Source organism: Lolium rigidum, chromosome 1 (genome assembly GCF_022539505.1).
Source record: "Lolium rigidum isolate FL_2022 chromosome 1, APGP_CSIRO_Lrig_0.1, whole genome shotgun sequence".
Taxonomy (NCBI): Eukaryota; Viridiplantae; Streptophyta; class Magnoliopsida; order Poales; family Poaceae; genus Lolium; species Lolium rigidum.
Window position 1 is genome coordinate 187,568,498 of NC_061508.1, and position 16,927 is coordinate 187,585,424.

At 44.8% G+C, this 16,927-nt stretch overlaps 1 protein-coding gene across 1 annotated transcript; it reads left to right on the forward strand.

Moving 5' to 3' along the window:
- Positions 1-13,522: 13,522 nt before the first annotated feature.
- LOC124682837 lies at positions 13,523-15,629 on the forward strand. Its single transcript, XM_047217446.1, has 2 exons — positions 13,523-13,682; positions 15,107-15,629. The coding sequence occupies exons 1-2, from the start codon at positions 13,595-13,597 to the stop codon at positions 15,286-15,288; spliced, it is 270 nt and encodes an 89-aa protein (XP_047073402.1). The 5' UTR covers positions 13,523-13,594; the 3' UTR covers positions 15,289-15,629.
- Positions 15,630-16,927: the final 1,298 nt, after the last annotated feature.

Below are 16,927 nucleotides of genomic sequence, written 5' to 3' on the forward strand. Positions count from 1 at the left end.
TATGGCATCATGTATGCTAAATTTGGTTAGGTCTCACTGAAACCAGCTTTTGTAACAAGTTAGGTTTTTCGACCTTCTCAAAAGGGATTTTTTCTACCTTCTCTAAATGACCTCAAAAATCATACAGACGATCTTCTATACAAAGATAGGTAGATTTTTTTGCGTGAAAAGTAATGGATACAGCAAATCGGTGATGGTTTATCACTTTTTTCGTGAAAATTAATGGCTACAACAAATCGGTGATGGTTTATCATTTTTTGCGTGAAAATTAATGGCTACAACAAATCGGTGATGGTTTATCATTTTTTGCGTGAAAATTAATGGCTACAACAAATCGGTGATGGTTTATTATTTTTTTTGTGAAAATTAATGGCTACAACAAATCGGTGATGGTTTATCATTTTTTGCGTGAAAATTAATGGCTACAACAAATCGGTGATGGTTTATCATTTTTTCGTGAAAATTAATGGCTACAACAAATCGGTGATGGTTTATCATTTTTGCGTGAAAATTAATGGCTACAACAAATCGGTGATGGTTTATCATTTTTTGCGTGAAAAGTAATGTCTAAAAGAGTTTATAATTTTTAGCGCGTGAAAATGAATACAGAAAACCGCCTTTTAGCATACTTAGAGAGTGGAAGGTAACCGCCGACAGAGAGAGAGAGGGGTTATCCTGCCCGTTAGATCATACGATCAACGGTCGGCGGGCACGATCCGCGTGACATGGGCTAGACCAATCAGAGCAATGTTGCACGTCGCGAGAATTTGTGGAGGGAGAGGGCAAAACCGAGTAGTATCAAGAAACCAAGGGCACACGTGTAATAAACAGACTAAGGGATTCAAATATGAGATTTAAAAAATGAAAAATGCGTGTTTTGTACAATGAAACCCATCTTGGCCTACCTCAAACTATTTGCAATACAAATATACATGAGTGTGAGAATTGTGGCCTCATTTAGACAAAGTATGTTTTGGGGAAAGCTGTTTTGGGAAGGGCTTATTGTGGAAAACCATGCACCTTCATAGCTACTAGGTGATTTGAGAAGGCCTTTGAGAAGTGGCAATTTGTGGTAAAACTTGATTTATCTATGACTTATCTATGTTTTGAGAACTGGCAATTTGTGGTAAAGACTCCATGAGTATGTGCCACTATTTTTCGGAATTTTTTGCACATTAAATGACTCATTTAACTAGTTAATCCCATTTGTTGATCGTGCTGTTGACCAGCTACTTGAGGGTAAAACCGAGCATATTGCACTAGCCGAGTATTAGCACTCAAGGGGAAAGCTGAGCACACAAAAAATGCTAGTATAATGCTCGAGGTTATACCTGAGTATATCTAAATTTCCGGGGTTAGACTCGAGGACGCGTGTTGCGGTGCAGAAATGAAAGACGTGCAATTGTTGACGCGTAGACGCCGGTCGCGGTGCGAAGTCGAAGACGTGCAATCGTGGACGCGTGGCGCATTGCAGAAGTCCAAGACGTGTAGACGTGCAGCGGTGGACGCGTAGGACGCGGGCCGCATTAACCACCCCTTGCCTTTATAGACGCCTCCTCCCACTATCTCTGTCACTCTCACTCGCCTACGCAACGCCGCCTCTCTCACGTCCCATCATCTTCTCCAAAGCAAAAAAACCCTCTCCCTCTCCCTCTCCTCTGCCGGCGAGATGGACAAGGAGAATGCCAATCCCATCGTCCACGGCGCCGTCGGCTCCAAGCGCGACGCCTCCCTCTTCGACGCCGTCCCCTCAACGGACGTCGCCGCCGTCCCTCAACGGACGTCGCCGCCGCCTCCGCCGGTGCATCGGAGGGCTGCTGCCGCCGGTCGCGGTCGGATCCCGCCGGGATGGGACCCCTACGAGCCGGTGCCGTACGTCCCGCCCCCGAACCGCTACGACACCTCCATAGAGGACCCATGGAACGAGGTAACTACGGTTTGCTTCCTTTTTTGTTCCCCATTCCTTTTTGAACCCTATTTGGGCTGGTGTAGATGGATCTGTGGATGGATGAGTATTGGGCTAATATTTGCGCCGATTTTATTCCATTTTCCTTTGATCCCTCCTTGATTTCGTTTAAGATTTGGGGTTCGGCCGTTCGGTTAATTTATGCAAGTAATAATGGGATCTCAATCGGTTAATTTATGCAAGTAATCATAGGATCTCAATCGGTTATTTTATGCACGAATCAAAAGATATCAACCGTTTAATTTTGCAAATAATGCGGGATGTGTTCAAGTTCAGATCCGGAATCTGTTTCTTTACCTATGATGAATCGGTTGGCACAGATTTTTACGAGGAGGGTTCAGCGAACCATTTACGTGTACAAATCTGTTGTGCATGAGCTTTGGTTCGCTTACACCGTCCCTATAGACATATAATCGTGTCCACTCTAACTGAGGCTGCCTCTGTTTTTCCTTAACTTTGTTATCATGCACGTTTGCAACTCATTCACTAATAAATTCCCGTTTGATATGGATCAGCTGTCTGGCAGCGACGTCGGCAGCGACGACGAGCACCATGATGTCAAGACTCGCCGAGTGTCTTGCGGAGGCTGCAGGGTCGGCCACTACGTCTCCTACCTCGACGTCGCCAAGGGTGTCTACGGGTGCCCCTTCTGCACTAGGAGGCTCGGCGGCACCGACTTCAGCTGCGTCCTCACGCATGCGAGAACATCGGCCACACCAACCCCAAGGTCGGCGCGTCGGTGAACCCCAACTCCTTCCGCGCCAAGCACTTGGCGCTCGGCATGCACCTCCGCGGCATCCGGCGGGTGGAGATCTCCGCCGGGCGCATGCCTCCGCTCAAGCCCAAGGCTCCCAAGGGGAGCAACAAGTGGAGGCGGAGGCGGATGGGGTAGGCGGAGTCCTGGACGTGTCTTCGCTGCTGCCTCCTCCATTTTGTTGTTGGGATCCCTTTGTTGTTAGCTAGGGATCCCTCGTTGTTATGTTGTTAGTATGATGGTGTTGTACTGCTGTGAAGAACCTCGAACCCTACTATGTTTGGCTGCTGAATGCAGCTTATTATCTATATTAATCTATCCCTATTCTACTATATGACCTTGTGAATTTATCGTACATTCCCTGTAGATTTGCTTCTAGATTTAACTACATACATATGGACCGGATGGAGTACTAGATTGGGCTCCCTACTAGATTTGCTGCCATATTGGGCAAACAACGAGGGCCAAAAGGCACAAATAATAATTGAAGAAAGACAGAAATGCAAGCTTCTCTAGATTTGATACTAATTAGGTGAAAAAGGCAGAGAGAAGGAGGCAGAAAAGGTACTCTTAAAAGGGAAATGCCAATGGCCGAGAGAGACAAAACCCAGCTCCTGCTCACGTGCAACCAAACGCTATCTCATCCTGTCCCACGCGGTCCCTTTCTACCAGCCCCACGTGACGCGGGCCCACATGACGCGGCCCCACACGTCAGCACGGAGCGGTCAACTTAACGGGAATCCTGCCGTCTGAGCTGCCTTCTGCGGGTTTCAAACAAGCACTTGGGGAAAACTGAGGAAAAACTAAGGAGCTGGGGAAAACTGAGCACAACTAAGAAACCGAGGGCACGAAAATAGAAATCCCAATTTATTTTGCCGCAAGCATGATTATGACAGTTACTGCTCTCTTGATTTGTCGCTCCCTAGTCTTTTGCTAGCCTTCACTTGTACTGAGCGGGAACACTGCTCGTGCTTCCAAACACATGAAAACCAAGTTATTCCAAAGTGTCCATCATAAATACCTATGCATGGCATTTCAAACCATTCCAAGTAAATTCTCATGCGCTACCTTTAAACCTTCAAAATGCTTCTCAATTTGTGTTAATGTTTCATAGCTCATGAGGAAGTATGTGGTGTTTAACTTTCAACCTTGTCATTTACTCTTGACGGACTTTCATATGGACTAGTGGCGCATCCGCTTATCCAATAATTTTGCAAAAAGAGCTGGCAATGGGGTTCCCAGCCCCGATTAATCAAACTTTACTAATAATTCTCTTCACATGTTTTGCTCCGATTCATCAGTAAGCAACTTAATTTTGCAAATAGATACTCCTCCATGGTATGTGATTGATGGAAGGCACCCGAGGATTCGGTTAGCCATGGTTTGTGTAAGCAAAGGTTGGGGGGAGTGTCACCCATAATAAAACTAAAATACGTGTGTAAACAAAAGAGAAGAGGGATGATCTACCTTCCTGGTAGAGATAACGTCCTTCATTGGAGCCGCTCTTGAAATTCCGGTTGGCGAGGTAGTTGGTGTACCCATTACCATTCGTTGACAACAACAAACACCTCTCTAAACAATTTTACTCATGTTTTAAAAATGAAAAGCTCCAGCGCATGTTAATCCCTGCTTCCCTCTGCGAAGGGTCAATCTTTCACTTTTATGTTGTGTCTCCATCCTTTCTTTGAGCACTTTCTTGAGAGCACAACTGTTATTCTTAGTGTAATATGCTTGTCTCAAAATATGATTGATTGTGGTATAACTTTGATGCTTTTATCTTTGACAATCTCTATTTCTAGTCTTTCTATGAACTTCAGAGGTGCCTGAGCATTCATGTTTTGCTTATCAAATATGGGCAAGCGAGATACCACTCTATCATACTCTTTTATGAACATTGCAATCCTGCTTATATACATGATTCATGATGCTTATTATTAATTGTTGGTACCTTTCCATGATTGACATAGCTATTAGATGATCTTATTTGCATGTATCTTATTATGAACTGCCTAAGTGTTAGCCATAGCATGAGAATATTTACATCATATGAACAAATGTGTTCGTGAAAGTTCTTTTATCGCTCAGTTGTTAACTGAATTGCTTGAGGACAAGCAATAAGCTAAGCTTGGGGGAGTTGATACGTCCAAAACGTATCTACATTCCCGAACACTTTTGCTATTGTTTTGCCTCTAATTTGTGTATTTTGGATGCAACTAACACGGACTAACGCTGTTTTCGGCAGAAGCTGATACAGTGTCTCGTTTTTGTGCGAGAAATCCAACTTTCGGGAAAATCCTCAGAATTTATGCAGAAGGTCCTATTTTCCCAGAATATTGGCGGGGCCAGAAGGGCGAGCCAGGTGGGGGCCCGAGGGCCCCACACACTAGGCTGGCGCGGCCCAGGAGGGGCCGCGCGGCCCTAGTGTGTGGCGGCCTCGGCTGGCCCCCGACGCCCTCTTTCGGACTACTTATTGCCTTCGACCTAAAAACGCACAGGAGGAAGTGGAAGTCGCCAGAAACCCTCCAGAACGCCGCCACATCGCGAAACTCCGTCTCGGGAGCCAGAAGTCTCCGTTACGGCACTCCGCCGGGACGGGGAATTGGAGGAGATCATCGCCACCATCACCACCGACGCCTCTTCATCAATCATCCATGTTTCCCCCATCCATGTGTGAGTAATTCCCCCGCTGTAGGCTGAAGGGGATGGTAGGGATTGGATGAGATTGGTCATGTAATAGTACAAGATTGTTAGGGCATAGTGCCTAGTGTCCGTAATTGGTACTTTGATGATATTGTTGCAACTTGTTATGCTTAATGCTTGTCACTAGGGCCCGAATGCCATGATCTCAGATCTGAACATGTTATTATTTCATCATGATATTCATTGTTTATGGTCTTACCTGCAAGTTGTATACACGTGTCGCTGTCCGGAACCAATGGCCCCGAAGTGACAAAAATTGGGACAACCGGAGGGGATGGTAGTGATGTGAGGATCACATGTGTTCACGGAGTGTTAATGCTTTGCTCCAGTACTCTATTAAAAGGAGTACCTTAATATCCGATAGATTCCCTTGAGGCCCGAGCGTCACCTGAGTTGGTAGGACAAAAGATGTTGTGCAAGTTTCTCATTGCGAGCACGTACGACTATAATTGGAACACATGCCTATTGATTGCTTTGTACTTGAACACCGTTTTATTATTATCTGCAAATGCCCTGCTTGATTGTTACATGAGTTTCTCTCATCCATGCAACGCCCGTTATCCGTCCCCGTGCCTACAGTATTTTAATCCTGCTGTTTACTATAATCACTACTGCTGTCTACGTTACTCTGCTGATGTTATTTCACTACTGCTCTTGCTATAAAGCTGTTACTACTCGATAAACTCTTGCGAGCAAGTCTGTTTCCAAGTGCAGCTGAATTGACAACTCCGCTGTTAAGGCTTTCAAGTATTCTTTGTCTCCCCTTGTGTCGAATCAATAAATTGGGTTTTACTACCCGCGAAGACTGCTGCGATCCCCTATACTTGTGGGTTATCACGGCGCGACGCATTTTAATGTCCGCGAGCGTTCGTTTGCGTCGCGCTGCGGACGCAAAAATGACCGTTTTTGTCCGCGCGTCCGTTTGCGTCTGGGGTCTGCTCCAGCGAGCGACGCATCTTTTTTTTCTTCCTTTTTTCCCTCTTCTCCATTTAAACATAGTTTCAAATATAACATTTTGAAACATGATTTTACACAAACTAACACATAGTTTGGAACATGGTTTACACAAACTAACACATAGTTTGAACCATGGTGGACACAAATATAATTTTTTTTTTAAAAGAAGCTAGTTGTGTTGATTTCCGTATGTTCGCTGCCAAGAAAGAACATTCAACGGCACCCAATCACCCAAACTGGAAAATCCAGCGGGAGGAGATGGTGCCCTTGTTGGTTCTACCGATGAGGAGAACATCCAAAAACCTCGACTACTGGCTTCGTCGGCCGTGGCAGATTCGCTGCAAAGAAAGAACACTCAACGTTCTAACTATCGGTGTCGGAGCCGGAGTCGTCGGTGTGGTAGTGCACGGCGGCGGCTGTGTCGTCGAACACCTTGACGATCATCTCGCCGTCCCCCTCGTAGAGGAAGGTGAGCGCGCAGCCGGGCTCGAGGTCGAGGTCACGGGCGAACTTGTCCCGCCCCGTGTGCGGGTACATCTTGCCGCTGCCGTCGAACAGGACCTCCACGGTCCAGCGGCAGAAGTTGCAGTTGGCCTCCCGTAGCTGGAAGTGCGCCGGCTCGACGCCGTCGACGAACTCGGAGAACTTGTCCGGTAGCCGCTTGATGGCGAGTGGGTCGTCATCGATGCGGAGGAGGAACTCGAAGCAGCGCTCCTCCTGCGAGGACGAGGAGGGCGCAGGCGACGACGAGCGTGGGGCCGTAGCTGCTCCACCACGGCGGCCCCTGCCCGGCCACGGGGTGCGCCCAGGGCCGCGGCCTCGACCGCCTCGCCGGCCACCAGGACCGGCCATGGACTTCCTCGCGGGCTTGGCTGCGTCGCAGGAACACCTAGGCGGCGCTACGGTCGAGCTTTGTGGCGGCTAGGGTTTCTTTGGAGGAGTGGATGAGGAAGAAGAACGCGCGCCCCCTTTATATAGGTCGGCGACATGCGGTGGCCGCGGGACGCATGGCATCGCCATTAACGTGGTTGGCGGAGGTGGGTGGCCGCTCGGCAGCCGAGGCATCGTCGCCATTAACGTGGCGCAGAGTGCCGAAGCAACGCAGTTTTGCAGTCGCTGGCGCGTTTGAGAAGACGCAGGGTCGCTGCCAGGCGGGCCCACCGAAACGTCTGCCAGACGCGAGCGGACGTTTCCGGACGTCCGCAGAGACGCATCCGAGTCGCATATTTGGACCAGATTTGCGTCTCCGCGGACGACCCGGTTACTTTGCGTCGCCCCGCTGAAACAGGCCCCAGACGCATTTCAATGATCGTTTGCATCGCGCCGCTGGAGATGCCCTTGTAAAAATAAAATACAGCGGGCAGCCGCGTGCGGGCGCGCAGTTTTCTCACGGATACGGTGTGACTATGTTTACGTAACGGTTTTGCGAGTCACGAGACTCGGGCGGGCGCTCCTTTCCCACGAACTCAAACTGCTTTCCATACCGGAACTCAATCTGACCGGTTACGGCGCGCTGCTCGAGGCGAGGCTAAACAAGACCACTGCGTCGTGCAGTGCAGGAGATAGACTGCCGCCCCTTGCTATTGCTGGTCGGCAGCTCGCGGTCGCTTATTTTACGCATAGGGTAGGGGCTAGGGAAACCGGCCTACTCGTCGCACAACGCCGCATCGGATGACGCGTGTGAGCCAGTGACGGCCCCGTCGGCGGTCAATGACGGCGGCTCCGGGCTTTGGTCCTGGCCTGCCCCCCTCGTCGGAGATGCTCGCTTTCGGACTTCCCGGCTCTCACTCGACTGATTCATTTATCAAAATGTATCCATGTTTCTCGTTAAGTGTTGTTACAGTGTTACCTGATGATCTGATTCGTTTTCAGTCCTATCTCATTGGATAGTTGCGGCTTTCAGGTTTTCAGTTGCCGTAGGCATGAATCGTAGCATTCGGTCCGTAGTAAATTAACACAATTAGATCTGGTGTTATATTCTTTTTTGCTTTCGATAAACTCACCTCAAGCTGGTTACTGTATTATTACCTACTCACTCCGTCCAAAAATGTAAGGCGCCTAAAGATTAGCTAAAAGTTAAATACTAACTTTGACCAAATATTTAGAATAAAATATTTACATCTATAATATCAAATCGATACATTAAGAAACGTTAATCTAATGGTACTGGTTTAGTATTGTAATTATTCATATTTTTGTGTATATAAAGTTGGTCAAACTTAAAAAGCGTTGACTTTTAACTAATTCTTAGGCGTCTTATATTTTAGGACAGAGAGAGTAAGTATTTTTAGAAAGTCAAATTAAGTCAAATTTGATCAAAATTCTAGAAAAATCTATCAATAAAAATGAAATTATGTAGATACCATACGCAAAATATATTTTATTTTCTATCTATTGATATTGACTTTGTATTTTGCATGTTAATGATTTTCGATAAAAACTTAGTTAAACTTGACATAGTTTAACTTTCTAGAAATTATATAAGCCTTAAGTTTTGTGATGGAGGTAATATATGGTACTCCGACAAGACCCCTATAAAGGTACATATATAGGGGTCACATGTGCCCTTATAGGGGTCTTGTCGGAGTACCATATACAGTTTTACACATATGTATGCTTAAAAAATAAGGGCATTTGGACAAAAGATCAGAAAATACCTTCACCCACATAAAAGAAGTAGTCAAACAATATATTCCCCCGCAAAGAAAAAAAATACTCAAATAATATCTTATAGAGTGACTATACGCCAATCATCAACCTACAATACAACACGACACACGGGCCGCATCGCGTTTAAACACCGAGGCCCGCCCGTAGTCACCGTGCTCACGCTAGCATGTCAAAAAGAAAGCCACCGGAGAAAATGCATCGGGGAAATTGCATAGTCAGCGCTTTTTTCGCTAGACACATCGCGATACGCGCGTTCTGGTGTGCGGCACCAAAATTAAAGCACCTCGATCCTTTAAAATATTGCGGATGATTTAGTGTCATGCATAGATAAGTTGTGTCACATTATTTTTACCATATTTCATGCTCCTTTTAGCGGTGAAAAGTTAATCACAATTAGCTAAGAAAGTATTAGTCCATTACAGTTAATACGTGAGAATTCAGATAAACCATTAAGATCGATTATTTTCATCGCATTACATCAAATTACATTGCAACCACTTCATATTCTGCTAATAAAAAAAAGAAGAAAAGAGCTAATCTCTTGACCACTATCTATTCAGCAGATGCATAACTAGACATAGTAAAACTACCTAATAGAACTAGATCTATTGATCGTCTCACTATTCCAAACAAGTAATCTACTATCACGGTGGTAGCTGCTCTACATCGTATCATCACTAGGCTAGAAGATGACATCATCATTACAACACATCTACGCGCCATCTTGCGCACGTCTAGGCTAACGACTTCAGCGTGGATATGGAAGAGGAATAACAACGATTAATAAGGAGACAAAATAACAAGCATACCACACAACAAGGCAAGATCCGGCACGGCTTCAAAGGCCGTGCAAGATCCGTTGTGGCATTGAGAACCGTGTGAGATCTGGCACGGTTTCAAAGGCCGTGGAAGATCCGTTGTGGCATTGAGGACCGTGTGATATCTGGTGCGGCTTCAAGAGCCGTGCATGATCCAACACGGCAAGGCAATGTCCGAGATGTGGAGTTCGCCTACTAATTAACATGGGAGACAAGTGTTAAGAACTTTTTATATAGAGTGTGTGTGCGGCAATGCCTATAGAGTGTGTGTGTGTGTGCGGTGTGCTTGTGATAAATTGTGGTAGTGGAAAGTGAGGACCGGTTTCCCTCCATGTTATATAGAGAGTGGGAGTGAAGAGTGGTAAGTGCAGAAACATGTTTGTTCTTTGGGCCTTTTGAGTAAGTGGTCCAACTATATGGTCTGAACCACACTTGCTAAAAGGGCACATTATGGGTAGTCAGCCATAGATTGCCTGAATTTCACATCTAAAGTTAAAACCTCAAAGTGATTTGGATCAATATGAATTTGGTGCACATGGCGGCCATAATGGGTACTCCCTCCACATTATTAGTTGGGAAGCAAACTTGCAAAATATAAATTGCTGTAACGTGGAATATTATTATTTCGGATACAACCAACACTACTATTTTTATATAGCAAACAACATCCAAACATACATCCATTGCAAATGTCTCAGATCTACAACCTCAAATTGGTGGGTCACACTAGTCAATGAGACGAGGTTGACCAGTCAACACGCCGCTCACGATCCACGACACACTACTAAGTGCCTTTCTTGCTCAACAAGTGCAATACTCCGTGCCAGACTTGTTGTCGGTCGGGAATGCTCAAGCACGACGTATTTATCTACGAGTATGCAATCAACCACGGCGAAAATTTGTGCGCTGGCCTTATTTGTCGTCGGGAACGCTCATCCGCCGGCCAAAATATTTTTGTGAACAACTACGGCTCGCGCCGTCCAAAAAAAGTATCAAATAAGAGGGACTCTTTTTGTAGTACTACAAATGTAATTATTCATACGCACTACACGGTGTAGGCTGGCCTAATCACCGTGCAGGCGACAATTAAAAGCCAACAAGAATAATTGGAGGAAAGTGCACACACAATGCTTTATTTTTGCATTCTATTTAGATTGCAATTTCCATTTTATTAATGTATAAAATTGAATTTCCTCAAGATGTGTACGGAGTACTTATTTTCAGTTTAGGAAATTTGCAATGAGAGAGCGTTGGGGGTTTACTCTCCTGGAGGGGAAGAGTTTTAGCCGTCGGATTCTTTATCTGATGGTGAATGACTGAATGGCAACTACCATCAACACAGCTCCTGCATTGTACGTGCGCGATTGCTACCTGCCGTATATATATTCCATGTATACAAACCTTTTTTTCTCTAATTAGTCAACGAGCATTACATATCGTGGCATCAAAATCAATTTAAAAACAAGAACCAAAAGTCGTGTTCGAATCCCAAATCTGCGGAGCGAGAACAAAATATCAGCGACCAAATCCCGGCGATCATTGTACTGCGACGACCCCATGAGCCATCATCATCATCATCATTCATGATTCATCAGCTCCTCAAAAATATCTCGCCGGCTCCTCTGTAGCGTCGCGCCACGTGCCGTCTCGCGAGCCGGAGGTTGCACACGGTCTCGCCCACCCAATGAATGGTGGGCCCCGCGAACGGTCTGATGCAACCAGAGCACGTGAGGTAGCGGTGACGTGTCAAGACATCCGTGGCGTCAGGTCGGCCGGTACTGGCGATGACAAGCGAAAGCCCATATGGGGCGGAGGTTTTCGTAGAGGCTACACGCCGACGGATGACGCGATATTTATCCACTTCTTTAACGCCAAGGCTACGCAAGCACTAGTACAGTATTATTCTGCTAATATTTTACACGAGGGAAATGGTACCGTAGCTGCTGCAACTCCAATGCACACACACACACACTTGTTTTGTTTCTGGATAAGCTTATGTTAGTGTGTTGATATTCTTGATATAAATTTGATACGTACCATACAATCTCACGCTTAGGCTAGAAAATAAGAGCACAACGATATTGCAAAGTTGTCTCGCAAAGTGAATTGATTATTTAAATAACATAGCTTCCATTAGTTTGCGGGAGGAGGGTAAAAAAAAGGTGCTTGTAGGTGAACCAAAAGAGTCAACTAGCTCATTTGTATAGCTCTTTTCTACGTCTGGTTCAAATTAGTTGACTCAATTTTATCTAGATACGAATATATCTATAGGTGTTTCAGTTCTAGATACATGCATATCTAGATAAAGTTGAGTCCATTTATTCGAATCGGAGAAGGAGTACTAGCTTTGAAATATATGACTCTGGTTTTCTGTTTTGTGCCTTCATATTTTGTTATGCTTGTATCATGCATTAGATGTTGGTTTATATCTAATATAGAAATGCAACGTTTACATGATTAGCCTCATGAAAGACATAGAACCTGAAGATTCAAATTAATAATTAAATTTAAATGTATTTGAGATATATTTTAATAAAATATCATAGTATCGTGATACTACGGTACGGTTATACGATGAGATATTGCTGATAAAAGGATATACTACTAGTACCCCGATACTGAAAGGCTTGATCATATGGTGATCACACTTTAATTGCAATAATTTAATACTGTATCCCTAATATTCAATGCATTATTAATGAGTAGTAATATGGTGAGGAGTAGCCCTTTATCCTCGAAATTAATGAGTAGTAATATTAGATATCACCAATTGTTACCTATGCTTCAAAAGAAAACTAATTGTTACTTATCCTTAGGCCAAAACAAATCAGTGCAACTCAATGCAATCTGCTATAACAGGAAATACTACTAATTTTGGAGCATTGCAATGATGTGAAGTTAATAGAGTTATCACGATATAATTTCTAGCCAAGTTATTGGAGAAAAGAAGAAAATGAGAAAATTGTGTACCTTCAAGACATACTCGAGGGTCTGCTTAAGAATAAGAAAGAAGAACCTTATGAAAATAGCATGAACTTTATCGTATAGTAGGAGTATATCTTTTCAATATATGTGAATTTAGACAAATCTATGTTAATTAATTTGAACGGAGGGAGTAGAGGAACACGTGGATACCAATAATTGTTAGTTATCCTTAGGCCAAAACTAATTAGTGGAATTTGGTAAATTCAAGCAATCTGCTATAACAGGAAATACTAATTTTAGAGCATTGCGATGATGTGAAGTTATTAGTTTCCTAAGTTATCACGATATAATTTCTTGCCAAGTTAGTAGAGAAAAAGATTAAAAAGGAGACAATAGTGTACCTTCAAGATATACTATCTGACTATCGTATGCTAGGAGACAATAGTGTACCTTCAAGATATTACTATCTGACTATTGTATGCTAGGAGTGTATCTTTTCATTTGGACTGAGTATTTATGCTCATATATATCAAATCAAAGAAATTAATATGTGCCGCGCAAAGCAGATCTGCGACGCAAGCACCAACTGCGTGTACCCGAAAACTCGGCGTGCCCGTAGCTAAACACGCAAATCAGCAGGGGAAGAAACGAAAAAAAAAGATAGAGACGGAGGCGGAGGGGGATAAAAGCCGCCCCAGCGTGACGCGCACAGAGCAGAGCAGAGAAGAGCAGCCAGCCCACCCACGGAGCCGACGGAATTGCCACTGCATCAGCCGCTGCAAGAACTTGACACTCCACTCACTCATGGCGGTGTGGCGGAAGAAGGTCGTGTTCCGGGCGCGCCGTGCGTGGGCCGCGCTCTCCGGCCGCATCCTCGGCGCCCGCAAGACTGGTCAGTCTCATTCTCCCCAGCTCCTCTCTAACTGAATCGCCTTCTTTGCTCGCGGACTGACTGGTTACCAACGTCGATGCAATCGTGTGTCGAGTACTCCGATCCAGTTTGTTTCCGGATTCTAGTTTAGGATGTGCGCTAGATGGTTAAGATTTCCTCTTCTTTTCTGTTTCCTGTTCTTGAAAGTCTGAACATATGAAACGTGTGTCACTGGTCCTGTGTTATGAGACGTCTGGATGCTTGTTTAACTAGATATTTTACAGTTTACTTTGTTCCAAAGTCATCCCCTCGTTCATCGTTTGGAGCTAAATTTCATTGTCGAGCAATAACGGAATGAAATTTTACAGAAATGGTTCATGTTGTGGGCAAAAACAAAAGGGAAGGAGATTTGTTTCCCTGCCCTTTGTTGCCCTTTCTCTCTTAGTAATACAGTACTATATTCTCTCTTTAGCAGTACTGTATTTGTTTAAGTGTTCTTCCATGTTCATCTGAAACAATACAAAGAAAAATAAACAAGAAATATCCAAGCAGAACATTGCACAGAAATTAATTTTGGTTAAACCTGCGGGCACAAAGTTCAGATCAAAAATCCAGATCTGCCACAAGATAGAAATAACATGGCAATTAGTTTGCCTGGCATTCTGCATTCACCTTTCCTTTCCTGAGTATATGATGTGACCTTGTGTGATGTCGAGGCAGGAAAAGCCAGGTCTTCTGTTTTCACAGGAAAGAAAAGTAAACAATTCCCCAAAGTAAGTATAGGTCTTCTGTAGACCACAGAACAGGGGATGGTGCTTGTACTAGGTAGGGGCTATGGAATTAAGTGCAGTAAATTCAGTCCCCTGGATCTCGTTCCGTAGGAGCGTCAGTTGTAGGAGTACTACCATTTACTAGGAGACGATCTCTATTTCAATAGTAGCGCGTGGTGTCATGAAGTACGCATGGCAATGGCTTCAATACACTTAAAAGTTAAAACGGAGAAGTTAACCGCCCAACGCTTTCTTTTGCAAAAATATCACATGACCGCTCCACCAATCTTTCATATATAGTACATTGTACGGATTTGCCGTTGGACCAGTTGGCCTTTTGCATCTTATGGGAGAGCCCTTCTTTTTGTCTCTGACCGTCCATTTGGATGGATTGGAGTAACTTGTGGTGCCTTCTCATCAGTTTGGAATGTTGCAGAAGCTCCTGTTGCTATTTTAGCCTAGAAAGCAATAGTTTTTCTCCTAAATACTTCTGTAGTATTCACAGCTTCCATCTTTTCTATTGCAACACTGATTAGATTTTCTTCTTCTGTTAGGCCAATACCTTCAAACCATATGTTACAGTTGATTGTTTAAAAGAACGCATCTGAAACTGTCTAACAAAATTCAAACGTGTGAAATGCTTATCTGAAACTGAACCTGCACATTGTAATGCAGGCAACGGTGGCATCTTGAAGCTCCACGAGGACGTGCAGACCTGCGGATACCAGGACGTGCAGGTCATGTTCGACATGCTCACCTCTGAGCTGGAGGCAGCGCACGCACGCAAGCAGCCTCCATCACCTCCGCTGGCATGGTCCGACCCCTCCTCGTCGTCCTCAATGGCGGCGGTGCAGTAGAGAAGAAGACCATTCTTTGAAGATGGCTGAGAAGAACTTTACCAGTTTTACATGTTACTGCCTGCCTATCAGGCCTCTGTCCCCCTGCGCTTCTTCTGCCTGGCGAAAGAGCGAAAAATCGACCTCTTGATGTGTGTAAATAGGGGCAGTGTCTGCAATTTTCGCCAGCCGGGAGGAAGAGGGAGTAAGAGGGGTTTCGTTTTAGTTTACAAATGTGTGTCGTCATTTTCTTGTCAGATTTTGTGCGGTTTCCACATGCCGTCTGTGCATTTGGAAGAATTTAAGCTCCGGTTCAGTGAATCAGAGAGCATATGAGCGAGTTTGTTTCCATAATTGCTTTACATTGTTGTTTCTTTGACTCACCAGTTCAAGGTTTCAGAAATTTCTATAGCAAAAGCCATAGAAGAAAAACAACTCAGTTGGAGAGTTATGCAATTTGACGCTTCTTGGTCTAGAAAGATCATTCTTTTTAGGTGTCTGGAAAAAGCGTCTTGTACCCTTGGACTAGCAAAAGTACACACATGTGAAAAGGCCCACAACACTTAGTTAGACCCAGCCTAACAGTTCATGCTGAAAGCACTAAACCACACAGAGCTGGGTTCTCCTAGGTCCAGTTATATCATGCCTAGAGTAAGTTTAAAGTGCCTACAGAAGAATCGTCTTTTCTAAATATAGAAGGTCGGCCGTTTGTGGTCTGTGTTATCTCTTTGGAGTTGGAGGGCGGACACAGTAAAGGAAGGAAATGACGTGAGCAAACTTTATCCTGTATCTTTCATGGGAGAAGGAGACATCAAACAAACTAAATTTACACGTTTCTTTAATAAAAATTACATGGGGCATAAAGTTTCGGCAGTTTCGCATGGTGTACAACTGATCCTGCAGTTTCGGCAGTTTCGCATGGGCATAAAGGAGTATGAAAGAGGTTTCGCATGGTGTACAACTGATCCTGCAGTTTCGGCATAAAGTTTGTCTTTCATAAAATTAGCTGGTTAGCCGCAAGAAGTTCTTTGAGATTTGCAAGCCTCGAGGATTGCAAACCTCAAAGAATGAGATGCTAAGAGCATCTCCAGTCGCGTCCCCCGAACCGTTCCTCAAACCGCGCCGAATCGAGCGTTTGGGGGACGTGTTTCGTTCGTGCCGCGTTTGGGGGACGTCGCTCCCCAGCCGCGTCCCCCAAACGCCGCCCCCAAACATTTAAAATAATTTTTCTTGGCATTTTTATTTCAATTTCCACAAACTAATACATAATTGGGAACGTGGTTTACACGAAGACATAGTTTGGAACATGGTTTTCCACAAACTAATACATAGTTTGAACCATGGTGGACACAAATATAAAATATTGCAAAGAAATTAAACCTAACTAGGCCGTGCATCGAAGGTTTCTCGTGTTCGCTGCTAAGAAAGAACACTCGAGGGCACACCTGATCACCTAAACTGGAAAATCCAGCGGGAGGATGGTGCCCTTGTTGGTTCTACCGATGAGGCGAACAGGCAGAAACCTCCGTGCACGTATTCGCTGCGAAGAAACAACACTCAGTCGTCCTCCTCGTCGGTGCTGTCGTCGTGGGAGTCCCTGTCGACGTGGTAGTCCCGGAGGCAGCGCCTCTCGTCGAAGACCTTGACGCTCATGTCCCTG

Excerpts from the sequence above, each read along its gene's own strand:
- LOC124682837 (XM_047217446.1), top strand. The coding sequence starts at position 13,595 with ATGGCGGTGTGGCGGAAGAAGGTCGTGTTCCGGGCGCGCCGTGCGTGG. Across the intron at positions 13,683-15,106 it reads CCTCGGCGCCCGCAAGACTG|GCAACGGTGGCATCTTGAAG; the intron begins GTCAGTCTCATT and ends ATTGTAATGCAG.